This window comes from Magallana gigas, chromosome 7, assembly GCF_963853765.1.
Source record: "Magallana gigas chromosome 7, xbMagGiga1.1, whole genome shotgun sequence".
NCBI lineage: Eukaryota > Metazoa > Mollusca > Bivalvia > Ostreida > Ostreidae > Magallana > Magallana gigas.
The window spans coordinates 22,509,641-22,525,253 of record NC_088859.1 but is presented as its reverse complement, the minus strand read 5'-3'; the positions used below and the strand labels follow the sequence as shown (position 1 = coordinate 22,525,253).

At 34.8% G+C, this 15,613-nt stretch overlaps 1 protein-coding gene across 1 annotated transcript in view; it reads right to left on the bottom strand.

Annotated features, from left to right (window-relative positions):
• Positions 1-485: 485 nt before the first annotated feature.
• The window catches only part of LOC136270180 (uncharacterized), a 41,175-nt gene continuing 26,047 nt past the window's right edge, over positions 486-15,613 (bottom strand). The window contains exons 8-10 of the mRNA XM_066066928.1: positions 14,271-14,465; positions 5,199-5,298; positions 486-590 (exon numbers count right to left, since the gene is read on the bottom strand). Of these exons, the coding sequence (XP_065923000.1) occupies positions 5,209-5,298; positions 14,271-14,465 (285 nt within the window). The 3' untranslated portion in view covers positions 486-590; positions 5,199-5,208. The remainder of the gene's footprint in view (positions 591-5,198; positions 5,299-14,270; positions 14,466-15,613) is intronic.

Genomic DNA, 15,613 nt, shown 5'->3' with positions numbered 1-15,613 from the left:
GCAGCAACTGTTTAACTTTTTTCTACTAGACAGACATATTTTCATTTATAGCCGCTTACAAAATTTGAACGCTCTCTGACGCTTTGTCGACATTAAAGCATGAGAGAGAGAGAGAGAGAGAGAGAGAGAGAGAGAGAGAGAGAGAGAGAGAGAGATATTCAGTCTTTACTACACAATATGCATAAAGACACACCAAAAGAGCCAGGCTTTCAGTACTTCAGTACTTTGATTTAAAAGTCTTTATCAATAATGATTTTGTGCATTTCCTTGCCCCCTTTATTTTTAAATCTTGATGTGCATTGTACGACACAATGACCAATTGCTGCATCGAGTGATTTCGATGGCTAGAAACAACAGTGAAACTCACAGAAAACGAATCAAAGTATCTAACGTTATATAGAATGCAGGTTCTATGTTTAAATTATATATGTACCTGCTATTTAATCTTTGTTCTTTTAAAAGAAAAAATTATTCAAGAGTCAAGATTGTGCTTTGAATTGATTTATTCATTATAAATTACAGTAAAAATAAAATCAATATCATGCAATTGCCACTATATCGTTGTCGAGATTTTAATCTCTTTTCCAGATCTACAAATAAACAGAGAGAGAGAGAGATTACAAGAATAATCAAAGACTTGATAACTTATTTTTCATTTCATAATACAGCAATATGAAATTCACATACAGTGAAGTTGCTAATTCCGGGTCACGTCAGACTGTTTCTTTGATATTTTACAAACTATTCTATTTAAAGTTTATACTATAAACGTATATATAAAAAGTTCATTTTGTGAGTTATTAAGCATTTATTTTGTTTCAAAATAAATTCCCAGAAACAATATTTACAGAGGCATTCGAATCATTTTCTCCATTTTCGGGGTGTCAGTAATGTTGGGTAATCGTCTCAGAACACAATATTTTATTACTTTGCAGCTTTGAAAAAATAATTTCGATTAAAAAATATCTTTACAAATACTGATACTCAAGTAACAGGGGCCAATTTCTAAACGTAAATGACAGTCGTGATTCAGAATAGAATGATCGTCATTAAGTCATCATTGTGACAAAAAGAAAAATAAACTCGAAGAAAACTAACAGACAAGATTAATAAAATGACACCTGAGCTGGATGTATCATTTTATTCAATTGAATATCTTTTTTCTCTCTTTCACGTTATCGTAAACCCGCAGAAAAATGTGTAGTGACCCGCATTTGGGTAAATTCCTTCAGATTGATAAATTGATTGGTGTAAATTCATTTGAGCAGTTATCATTCTAAATAATATCTGCAATATTTTACATCCATTTACACCCTCCTACATCGTTTACATCAACCATGCTGCAGTGTAAATAATGAAAGAAGCATGTCAAAGATTTGTGAAAATCTCCATCTCGAATGCGCTTGATTTCTAATTTCGTTTCGGAGGGTCTGTACATGTTAATTTCGAATATCGATTTATGATCAAAGACAGAAAGGTCTATAGTTCGTGATCAATGCATTTAATATTTTTTCTGCTTCAATTTAAACAAGGTCTAATGAAACACACACGAGTGACTCGGAATTGGAGACGACCCGGAATTGGCCCCTTCACTGCAATACATTCATAATGATATGAAGTAGTCTGAGGCTAAAGAGCTACATGGAGCATAAATTCTGCATTAAGAAGTATCTGTCCCATAACCAATTTGCGTTGTTTTTTCAAGAGACCTAGGGGCCACATTGCTTACCTGAGCAACAATAGCTCAGAAAAGCTTTAGACCATTTTTATAGTATCAAATACAAAATATTTAGACAACTTAGTAGCGTTTATCTCATATATATGTGTATTGTATACTACCCATGTGATAAACCTTTGCTTTATCAACAGGCAATGCTTTATCATTTGAAATACTTCTGTTCAGACCTTTTTTGATACAGCCCCCGGTTCAACAGTTTAGCGACCTAGTTTTTGAAGATTTTCCTGCGTAATGAATTTTGTCAAAGATTTAAACTTTAAAAATTGACACATGTAGTGAATAAAACTGCAAATCATATTAGCTATCAAGGATCCTGATGACACGATAAAAACAGAACGTTTTGGTTGCATTTCTATAAAAAAGAACTGATCAAAGTAATGCCCCCCCCCCCCCACCAAACTTTTTTCACCATCAGTAAGCATCCTTTACGAAACATTTACAATCATTATAAGTAAACATGTTAGCATGCATTATTTGTAAAATATTTTTCACTTTGAATCATTAGCATTTATTTATAAAACATTAAATGCTCCTAATTTAAATTAATTCAAACTAATGAGTATACGCAACTTTGTGCATGTCAACAACTAGACTATTCAAGTCTGCAGTATTTCCATTTCAGTAATTAAGCTCTAGAAAAAAAATTTAGTGATAACAAATTATTTTAATGTCTATTTGAGCGAAACTTTTCATTAAAACAGCTATATATATATTTCTTCAATATGGCGTACTAAACTGTATAACGCAAGATCACAATAACCGCATAAGACATTAAATCAGTGATTAGGCAAAAAATAAAAATCAATTCCTGTCATTCAAGGGGCTGTCTCAAAATCTTTTTAGTTCAAATCAAATCGTACAAGATAAAAAGAACATCAATTGTGCAATTTTATATTTGCTGTATCCAACTCCATGAAATGGTTATATTCCCTCAGCAATCCTTGCAAATATATACACCATTTCCACTTGTGAATATAGCAAATATAAAATCATACAATACAGATACCCTCTATGTGTCTTGTTTATATAGATTTTCAATTTTTCTCCACATTGAGCTCATTTTTAACTTATTGAGAATAAAATTTTTAAAAAGTTTTTATTTATTCCATTGTAAAATTTCCCCAGACCCCCATTGTGGCCCCACTTTACCCCCCCCCCCCCCCCCCCCCCAGGATCATGATGAAAAACAAACTTGAATCTACAATGCCTGAGGACGTTTCCACAAGTTGGAGATTTTTTATTACCGTATTTTTCGGAAATTAGGTCGATACTTTTTTTTCAAAACACGTGGACCTCGCCCTATTCATCGCTTTGCCCAATTTATGTTTGTTTTTTTTTGGTTGGAAAATTTGATATGAAATTTTGCAAAAATTTATGCAACCTTCCAATAAAATCATGAGTGTTTACTATAATACTGCTTGAATTTCTGTGTAAAAATCGTATGGATTTTAATCAATATACTGTAGTAATTTATCATTTAAACAAAATTAAATGTAAATAGATTTATTTCTTCTTACATTTCTTACTTAGAATACTTAGAATACTGACTGAATCATCTTTCGATCATTATTATATGCTGTCATGCATTTTGATCGTGTGCTTACGATAAACAGGAAATCGATTTCGCGCGGTAAAAGTAAAATAAGAACCGCACAAAGGGTATTTACGGGGAAAAAATATCATCAGGTAGAAATAAAAAAAACAAAAAACAATTTGTTTTATAGTAGAATACATGAATACATGAACAAGTTTTTTTCTGTATATTCAACATAAAACTTTCGATGAAATTTTAGCCAGGTGTCTCTGAAATCAGTCTGGGTAGCGCTTACTTTGTTTATACACAGTTGAACTCTCGGCACGTGCTACTCATGCCCGCAGGCTTCAATAAGATCAGAGGTTGACTCGTGTGTATATACACAGTAAAAAGTCACACAGAGACAGGGGATGGCATGTGCTACCGTAGTCATGCCTCCAGGCTAGGTTACTATCCCCCGGTTAACACCAGTTTGTACACATGGCAGGGAAGTAATAAAAAACGATCTTAAATTAAAACCGGCCGTACTGAATTAATTGGTTTGAAAATTTTGATGCAATTTCAGACATTTTCTTACGATATTTTCAAGAAATAGATTTTATTTCCCTTTTGTTTAAAACTGTGAAATAAGATTAAAGGCTACCATATGATAACGTTATTGGTTAAACCATTTATTCATTAGAACTAGCGGTAATTTTTCGACCAATTCTTCGAAGTCGACCTATTTATACTTTTTTTTATTTTTTGGCTACAAACGGCTCCCTTCGCCCAATAAACCGTATCGACCTAATTTTCGAAAAATACGGTAAATGGATTTTTAAAGAAGAAATTTAAGAAGATTTTTAAATAAGCTTTTTTATTTGACTTGACTAAAGACTTTATCACTCCTCTATGGAGTATAGGCCATTTACAATTCATTTCCACTTTCACTTCTCTATATATTTCTATGTAAAAATTTGACACCCATTGTGGCCCTTCCCTAACCTACCCATGGAGATGATGATTTGAACAAACTTGAATCTACACTACCTGAGGATGCTTCCAGCAAAGTTACAGCTATTCTAACCAAATGGTTTTTTGAGCATATTTATAAAGTTTTCGCTATACATCCCTATGCAAAATTTTGACACCCCTACCCCCACGTGACCCTACCCTACCCCTGGCAATGATGAAGGGGTATAATTAAATGCAAAGAAACACAATTCCACTTAATAGTTTACTACGTACTACTTTTTAAATTATTTTTTAATAATTGGTCTAGTCAACCACATGCTTCTTTGAGCAAAGCTCTGTTGCATATGTAGATAAAGCATTGTATTAAGGTTGAACAAGACTTTCATAACAACTCCGCAGAAAAACACAGCTTCTTTTTACTTTCAATAAATTAACTACATGACCGCCTTCCAAGGGTCTGTAATGAGACAAATACAATGATATATAAACTTACATATGTCAAATTAGCGAAAAATTTGCAGTTTGGAGATAAAAAATGAATATTTCAGTAAGTAACAACAAAAGCCCATGTGGGATTCGATCTCGGAATGTACAGATCACAAGCCAGACACTTTATCCCCTCGCTAATACCGTACATGTTGCCAATGATAAAATCCTTTTAATAAAACAAAACATCATTTCGATCAGAGGTCAGCCATTTTGTGATGATGTGTTTTTCCACCTTAATGAATATTATCATTTAACATTTTTAACCTTATTTCTTAGCATTGTGTTTGCCAACCTTATTGATATTTCCTTAATAGCTAAGTACTGTTATGAGTAGAGTTGCTTCAGTTCATGACAACAGAATATTATCAATCAAAAAGAATGAAATAAAACAATGAAAACATCACGACTTGAAGGAAACAAAATAATCTGTCTACCAAAGCAGAGCATGAAAAAAGGAATGTTTAAAAGAAACTACAAGCTTACCTGAAATTTGTTAGGACCCGAATAAAGTTTTTGTAGCAATGGTTTGATCAGCTGATAAAGACGTATTGTGTACTCCAATAGGATTACTAAAGGTGAAATCCTAAAAAATCATAATAAACAGATAAATAATCAATTATAAATATGCATAAGATATTGGAAATATTGCAAATATCAATTACTGCAAAATAATGAAACATTCATAGAAGGTTTTGCCAACTTATGCAAACTACATGTATCAAAGACAAAAAACAATCTTTGTTCTATTGTCAATTCTTATTTCATAGAACAAAGATTGATGGAGAAACCAATACTTTTAAAATTTTACCATGTAACTATCAGAAATTTTTGAAACTGGTCTTTTGCATGCATTTTTTTTTATTAGCTAAAAAGGGAAATTATTTTTATATCCTTATTAATGTCCTTGCAATATACATTATTTTTTTAAATTGACACCCGTTGTAATGGTAACAAGAAGCCAATGGGCCACATCGCTCACCTGAACAACAATAGGCATGATAAGATCAGCTTAATGTAGTTATAATACAAAGTATCTGGACAATGTGGTATTAATTGATGTCAATCCTGTATAAATATCAAATGCCAGAATGGCCACAAAGTCATCCAGCTGACATTTTCTTTTACATATATGTCAATAATTTGAATTTCTGTATTAATTGTCGTATATCAAATAATATTAGAACAAGAGGCCCATGGGCCACATCGCTCACCTGAGGAACAATAGGTATAATAAAATCAGCTTAATGGAGTCATAATTAATACAAACTATCTGGACAATGTACAATAATACATGTAGATCCTGTATAAACTAGAGGTACTGTGAGCAAGCTCACAATTGATACCCCCCGCTAAGAAAAAAATCATAACGCGTGTATTTTTGCTATTATAGAAAATATTGGATGAATCTATTCACTGTCCATTTTCTATAAGTAACAACTGCTTTATTTTTGAAAACTGTTAATTTTTAGCTTCTAATATTTCCATTAATACAAGACATGACACTGACATAATTTAGCTTTTTTGAAACAATGACCTTGAACTTTCTCAATTGACCTTGGGTCAAGGTCATGACACACCCTTTAATCATAAGCAATCTTTGTGTGAAGTAAGAACTTCCAATGTTTCCCCATAAGAAAGATATGGACCGGACACAAATTTTGCATTTTTTCTGTCAGTGACCTTGACCTTGCCCAAATGGCCTTGGGTCAAGGTCATGACACACCCTTAAGTCATAAGCAATCTTTGTGTGAAGTAAGAACTTCCAATGTTTCTCCTTAAGAAAGATATGTACCAGACACGAATTTTGCACTTTTTCTGCCAGTGACCTTGACCTTGCCCAAATGACCTTAGGTCAAGATCATGACACACCCTTTAATCATAAGCAATCTTTGTGTGAAGTAAGAACTTCCAATGTTTCTCCATAAGAAAGATATGGACCGGACACGATTTTTGTACTTTTTCTGCCAGTGACCTTGACCTTGCCCGAATGACCTTGGGTCAAGGTCATGACACACCCTTAGGTCATAAGCAATCTTTGTGTGAAGTAAGAACTTCCAATGTTTCTCCATAAGAAAGATATGGACTGGACACGATTTTTGTACTTTTTCTGCCAGTGACCTTGACCTTGCCCGAATGACCTTGGGTCAAGGTCATGACACACCCTTAGGTCATAAGCAACCTTTGTGTGAAGTAAGAACTTCCAAAGTTTCTCCATAAGAAAGATATGGACCGGACACGAATTTTGCACTTTTTCTGCCAGTGACCTTGACCTTGCCCGAATGACCTTGGGTCAAGGTCATGACACACCCTTAGGTCATAAGCAATCTTTGTGTGAAGTAAGAACTTCCAATGTTTCTCCATAAGAAAGATATGGACCGGACACGATTGCACAGACAGACGGACAGACAGACAGACAGACAGACGGACAGACGGACGGACGGACAAGGTGATTCCTATATACCCCCCCCAAACTTTGTTTGCGGGGGGTATAATAAAATCCATTTTCCCCCTGGATATTCTTATGTTTATAATCATTAGTCCCTTTTCTAACAGGATGATTTTATAGTCATATCATATGTTGAGTATTGCAGTTCTCAAAAAGATCCTTAACAATAGTTTATATATGGGATATAAACCTACATCAAACTCTGAACCTTCTTGTAAAGCCAAAGAATTGTCCTGGGGCCAAAGTCTTAACAATTATAAAGAATCATCTGGCTGATTAGTTTCTGAGAAGATTTTTAAAGATTTACTCTATATATTCATATGTTTAATTTCAACCCCCCATTGTGGCCCCACCCTACCCCCGGGGGTCACGATTTTCACAACTTTGTATCTACACTACCTGAGGATGCTTCCACACCAAGTTTAAGCTTTCCTGGCTGATTAGTTTCTGAGAAGAAGATTTTTAAAGATTTACTCTATATATTCCTATGTAAAAGTTTGACCCCCCCCCCCCCAATTGTGGCCCCATCCTACCCCCGGGGGTCATGATTTTCACAACATTGTATCTACACTACCTGAGGATGCTTCCACACAAGTTTCAGCTTTCCTGATCTTATGGTTCATGAGAAGAAGATTTTTAAAGATTTACTCTGTATATTCCTATGTAAAAGTTTGACCCCCATTGTGGCCCCACCCTATCCCCTGGGGTCATGATTTTCACATCTTTGAATCTACACTACCAGAGGATGCTTTCACACAAGTGTCAGCTTTCCTGGCTGATTAGTTTCTGAGAAGAAGATTTTTAAAGATTAACTCTATATATTCCTATGTTAAACTTCGACCCCCCATTGTGGCACCACCCTACCCCCAGGGGTCATGATTTTCACAACTTTGAATCTACACTACCTGAGAATGCTTTCACACAAGTTTCAGCTTTCCTGGCTGATTAGTTTCTGAGAAGAAGATTTTTAAAGATTTACTCTATATATTCCTATATTAAACTTCAACCCCCCATTGTGGTCCCACCCTACCCCCGGGCTCATGATTTTCACAACTTTGAATCTACATTACCTGAGGATGTATCCACACAAGTGTTAGCTTTCCTGGCTGATTAGTTTCAGAGAAGAAGATTTTTAAAGATTTACTCTATATATTCATGTGTTTAACTTCGACCCCCCATTGTGGCCCCACCCTACCCCCCAGGGTCATGATTTTCACAACTTTGTATCTACACTACCTGAGGATGCTTCCACACAAGTTTCAGCTTTCCTGGCTGATTAGTTTCCGAGAAGAAGATTTTTAAAGATTTACTCTATATATTCCTATGTTAAACTTCGACCCCCCATTGTGGCCCCACCCTACCCCCAGGGGTCATGATTTTCACAACTTTGAATCTACACTACCTGAGGATGCTTTCACATAAGTTTCAGCTTTCCTGGTCTTATGGTTCATGAGAGGAAGATTTTTGAAAATTTCTCGAAATTTTTTATAAATTCCTAATTATCTCCCTTTGCAAAAGGGCGTTGTCCTTAATTTTTACAACTTTGAATCCCCTTAGGCTAAGGATGCTTTGTGCCAAGTTTGGTTAAAATTGGCCCAGTGGTTCTTGAGAAGATGTTGAAAATGTGAAAAGTTTACAGACAGACGGACGACAGACAAAATGTGATCAGAATAGCTCACTTGAGCTTTCAGCTCGATGAGCTAATAAAAAAGTTAATAAATAATGTTTTGTGATGCTTTAAAAACAAAAATCAGTGTATTTCCTTATAAAATAGGTAGTGTTGGTTTATAATACAATAACTCGTCATGGTTACAAAAAGTTCAACAATAAATTGTTTTCTTAATGCATTAATAGTCTATGAACAGTTTTCAAAGATTCATAATTTGAATACATTAACAGTGGGTCCCTAATTGTAATAATAAAACATACTTTTATTTACTTTAATTCCCGTTTGAAACAAGATTACCTATGGTATGGTTGATTACAAAACAATCCACACTTCGCTCTATCTAAAATGCTCGACCAAACCAACTGCATTATCGTGTTTATTTATTGCAACAAAATCACTAGATATGTTTATCGCTTACATTTATTTAGAGACCGTGTCCAATAACAAATAAATTTACATATCAAATTTTATTTCTTTCAGGCACTGTCTCCAATTAAAATGTAAGTGATATAAACTAAAATAATATTTAGTGAATTTTTACACCTTATTGTATTCATTTGCCATTTCTTGATTAAGCAAATTTATATCTATGCAATGAGTTGTCAATAACCAGCAAGGCAAATTTAGTTTTTTGTACACAATTTAGTTGAATAAATGGAATAAAAATCATGTTATATGTTTAATACTTTAAGGAACTTATTTCTTATGCGCAAGTAAAAGGCGGTGCAGAAGAAAAATTCTGGAATATTGCCAATCCAAACGATCGCTAGAAGGCTGCCGAGCATTAGCTTGACACCTTAAAAAATGTTTCCCCTGGATGTCCTTATGTTTATACATGTAATCAAGTCCCTTTTCTAAAAGGATGATTTTATAGTTATAACACATGTTGTGCATTACAGTTCTAAAAAAAGATCTTACACAACTGTTAATACGTATATATGATATAAACCTAAATCAAACTCTGAACCCCTTCTAAGGCCCAAGATTTGTCCATGGGCCAGATCGAGTTTAAAACAATTTTATAGAATCAGCAATTTGTCAAAATGCTTTCATATAAGTAACCCATATGTGATAACATTTCAGTTTTTGTCAATAATTAAATATTTCTTTTGAACAATTGGATCCCCAATGTGGGCCCACCCTACCCCTCAAGATTTTAACAAATTTTAATCTACACTATCTGAAGTTGCTTCCACTAAAGTTACAGCTTTTCGAAGCAAATGTTTTTTTAGAAGATTTTTAAAGATTTTTCTCTACATATTCCTGTATAAATGCGCCCTCCCCTCCCCTCCCCCCGTTGTAACCCCATGCTACCCCTGGGAATCATGATTTTGACACATTTGAATTTACCCGAGGATGCTTCTACACAAATTTCACCTTTCCTGGCAGATTGATTTTTGAGAAGAAGATTTTTCAAGATATACTCTATATATTCCAGTAAAAATTTTACTCCCTATTCAGGGCTCAAATTAGTCTTTTGGACAAAGTCGCCAAATGGCAACCAACTTTAAATTTAACTTGCCATTTTTAAATTCAGATTGCTAGTAGTAATGTAGCATTAAGATATCTGCATATTTTCTCTCTGACATTAAATATACTGTAGAAAATAATAAAAGAAGTGTATTTGTTGAAAAGTTTTTATTTATTGCACGTTTCACGTCTGCCCCCCCCCCCCCCCCCCCCCCAAAATAATTTCCATCCATCCAGTCATATTGGTCAAAATGACACATCACACTCATTATTATAATTTTTCTGGCACTAGAAGTTTTCTTTTACATTGATTCTTGGGAGAAAAGTCTACTAGATCTCCAAAATTGTACATTGTTTTGAGTGGATACGTATAAGGAATATCTCGTACAAAATTCTTTCACATTGGCGTAACAAAATAAGTTTACCTTTGTGTTAAGTAAAATTCTCACAAACATTACTAAACACATTTGTCTCGTGCAGTTTGGCATATAAAACTTCGACTGGATAAAGTCTCTTCTTTGTATATATTAATATAGGAGCGAAACGTCATGTTGTTTAAATAGTCCGCCATTTTGTTTATATTATGAGAGATTTTTGAGCCCGGTGTAAAATTTCTGAAAACGAACCCGGCGGATCTTTTTGGTCGGTAAATGGCGACTGGCTTCAATTTAAGTCGCAAAACCTAAATTTAAGTCGCATATGCGACCTATTTAGTCGCAACTTCGAGCCCTGCCATTGTGGCCCCACCCTAATCTCCGGGTCATGTTTTTCACAACTTTGAATCTACACTAACTGAGGATGCTTCCACACAAGTTTCAGCTTTCCTGGCTGATTAGTTTCTGAGAAGGAGATTTTTAATGATTCATTCTATATATTCCTATGTAAAAATTTGACCCCTCCATTTTGGGCCCACCCTATACTTCCAGGGATCATGATTTTTTTTGACAACTTTAAATCTACACTACCTGAGGATGCTTCCGCACAAGTTTCAGCTTTCCTGGCCGATTAGTTCCTGAGAAGGAGATTTTTAAAGATTCACTCTACAGTAGTTGGCCATGAATGAGTTCGCAAAATGGCGGCGGCGTAAACAAATATTGTCCGCTTGGAAAGTTGAGAGTAAAACTTTACCGTAAATCATGAACGTATCGAGTTCAATTTTATCCGAATTAATAGTTTTATAATTTTTGGATTGCTTTGTTTTATTTTCTGGATTATTCCCCTTTGGTAAACAATTTATCGTCTGCATAGAAACAATGGCTCGCCACGGGAAAGAATTGACAGAAGAACAAAAAGAAATCATTTTATCTTTATCAAATAACGGTTTTTCAAGCTATAAAATTCAGGAATTCACTAATATAAACAGCAGAACAATTCAGAAATTTTTGAAAAGGGTGAACGAGAGAGGAACTACAGAAAACAAGCGGCGAAGTGGGGGTAAGAAAAAAACAACACCTCGAGATGAGCGAGTTTTATTTAGACGTGTGAAAGGCAACAGACGACAAACATTAAAAGATCTTACAAGTAGGTTTAATAACATAACGGGTTGTAATATATCTGAAAGAACTGTAAGAAGAAGACTATGTGACGATGGATATAGGAGGCGTGTGGTTTCAAAGCGAATTACTATCTCGCACGTAAATCGAGAGCGACGGAAACGCTTTAGTAGACAGAAATTAACATGGACTGTCCGTGAAAATTGGTCTCGAGTCATCTTTAGTGATGAGACGAAAATTATGTTGGGTAACAACAATAAATTATACGTTTGGAGGAAGCCTGACGAGCATCTACGACCCGAGTGCTTGGGTGAATTTGGAGACAGGGAGCGCACCTGCAAGGCATCTGTTATGTTTTGGGGGTGCATATCATACCATGGCGTAGGAACCCTTTCACCAGTTGACGGCAACATGAACACTGATAAATATATTTCTATCCTTGATAATTATTTATGGCCTGTGGTCGCACAACATTTCCCGAACCGACCCTGGATCTTCCAGGAAGATAACGCCCCTTGTCATGTGTCTGCTAGGGCCAATGCTTGGAAAATCACCAACAATATAAGCACATTACCATGGCCAGCCCAAAGTCCAGATCTGAACATAATTGAAAATGTCTGGAAAACCTTGAAAACTCGCATACAGCGACGAACATCTGAAATTAAAAACGCTGAAGACTTGAAACGCATAACGCTGGAAACGTGGACTGCATTGCCTCTTCACTACATTCGCAGCTTGTATGACAGCATTCCACGCAGAATTAGAAGTGTAATACGCACAAAAGGGCAGATAACTAAATACTAAACAAGAAGGTAAATGATTTATAATTTTAACATCAAATATCGGAGTTTGATTTTTGCAGACGAAGTTTGTTTACATCGACGACGCCGCCATTTTGCGAACTCATTCATGGCCAACTACTGTATATGTTCCAAAGTAAAAACTTGACCCCTCATTGTGGGGCCCACCCTTTACTTCCAGGGATCATGATTTTCACAACTTTGTATCTACACTACCTGAGGATGCTTCCCACAAGTTTTAGTTTCTGTTCTGAGGAGGAGATTTTTAAAGATTCACTCTATATGTTCCCAAGTAAAAATTTGACCCCTTTCCCCTATTGTGGGCTCATCCTAATTCCAAGGATCATGATTTTCACAACTTTGAATCTACACTACCTGAGGATGCTTGCAGACAAGTTTCAGATTTCCTGGCCAGAAGATTTTTAAAAATTTCTCAAAAAGTTTCAACCTTATTAACTCCTCTTGAAAAAGGGTATGGTCCTTAATTCTCACAACTTTGAATCCCCTTTGCATAAGAATGCTTTGTGTCAAGTTTAATTGAAATTGGCCCAATAGTTCTTGAGATGTTAAAAATGTGAAAAGTTTACGGACAGACAGATGGACAGACGTCAGACAAAATGTAATCAGAAAAGCTCACTTGAGCTTTCAGCTCAGGTGAGCTAAAAATTGATGCAATATAACACGATTTTTAAAATCATGTCGCTAATATGGACCTGGTTGTAAACAAATGCATATAAAGTACAATTATCATATTATAGAAAGTAAACTGAAAATTAAATTTAAAGATAATGAAGTAAAAAAAAAAAGGTCCACTACTCATACTGCTCAAACCTTTTCAATCACTGTACATTTAATATGAGAACTAAAACCCAAGAGTTTACTGTGTATGGCCTTAAATCAAAAAGTGGAACAGAAATCAATATGCTATTTGTAAAGACAGAAACCAATACAGGCTCTATTGGTCAATTCAATTGTAATTGACAATTGATCCTTTTCAACTGTTTATACAAAATATAACAAGTGAAAAGCTGTCAGTGTGACAGGTTTTCTTTTATGTGAACTGTATCCATAATCCATGTCAACCCTGAATTGATAAACACTACAAACCATTTCCAGAGAAATGGAGTACCCATATGCAATATTTGCCAAAAATGATTAAGTTCAAAAGCTGGTATTTTTTTCATAATTTATCAGAAATCAAAATCCTAGAATATGCACATCTCTGATATATGTAGAACAACTTCCTATCTTGAAAACTGTATGAGGAATTATCCATACAATAAGGGTATCGTATATGCAATATTTTGCCCAAAATTGGCCAAGTTCAAAAGCTGGGTTTTTTTCTTCATAAATTAATATCAGAAATTAAAATCCTAGCAATATGCACACCTCTGATATATGTACAATTGATCTGCAAAAGTACAACTTCCTATCTTGAAAAGTGTACGAGCAGTTATCCATACAATGAGGGTATTTTTTTGGTAGACCAACACTCATAGCAGCAATGTTTCTTGTAAAAAAACAACAACATGGGAACAAGTTTCATCAGTTCATGCCCATCATGAATCATATTACCAACTGTTCACATACCAGTTTTGGAACCAACATGCGCTGTACAGTAAAAATAGAGGTTTATACAACTGACATTCAAAACTTAACAGGAGTCAGATATATTACCATTTTTGGCAGTCGAAGAAAATCATTTGAAATATCTTTTTTTGCATCAGGTGAGGAAAATGAAAAGCTAATATCCATGGAATATTTTGGGTCATCATCTAGTTTTCCACCTTTCTCATCAAAAAGCCGAAACCTCATTCTTTCAATATTTTCAGATGGCAGGGTGAATTCTGTCCTCACATCAGATAATTCAACCTAAAATGAAAACTCAGGTCTTAAATAATAAAATATAATAAAGTTTCTTTGAAATCAATTTTACTTGGTGATAATAAAAACATACGTAATCAAAGATTAAAGAGCTCAACGAGACCTCTATTAAGACTACCTTTATCACATAATATGAAATTATAGGTTAATGATACAATGTATTTATCTAAATATTGTATTGTGTTGTAAGACATAATAACCTATTATATCATAATACAATATTGTATCATATCATATATGTATTTCATATTGTATTGTATGATATATCATTTATCAGTACAAAACTATTCAATACAATATCATATCAAATGATACAATATAATATTGTCATATTGTACAGTATAGGCAATGCGGATCCCATATTTCCCGCACCACGTCACAGTATAAACACATTGAGGTAATCAGCCAAGTGAGACAGGTATACCGCGTTCCCATCAAGGGGGATTAAATGACAACAGTCATATTCCTAATAGAAACTAATGAAGAATGGAAAATAATTTTAAAACAAAAAATCCATTACACACACTTGAAAGACTGCGATTTTCTAAAAGAATTTACGGGATTAATGTAAATATTTAATAGTCAATTATGTACATGTATTTGTAATCAACTCTATACTTTGAAATTACAAAACGTAAATATCATAAAATGTTTTTATTTATACATTGTACCTATGTCGTTTTATAAAGTGTAGGCGGAAGTTCTCTGTTCATTCAGATAATTAAAATTTGACTAATATAAATATTAATATAATTTATAATTAGGCAAAACCTGAGAAGCCCAGGGCAACTGTTCTTGCCGTTGGACAACCCCCAGCTGTAAAACCTGCAGTGCCGGAGCCTGCTGATCCGCCAACGTGTCAGCCTGTTGAAGCCCCCCTCTGCACAAGATGATCCGCCAACCTGTCAACCACGAACGCCATCCACTTCTATTCAGGGCACCACTCTCGTGAGGTTCTATACCTACCACTACTCACCTGCTGAGGACGGCGCCAGAAGTTCTGCAACTGGCTTTGATGAGGGAAATGGTGGAAATGCGTAAAGCCATCGACACTGCCAACCGCCACATTACATTGTATGAGGCCACACAGAAGACTGTGCTTTTGAGTACAAATGTCTTAATCGACATCCGAAGCA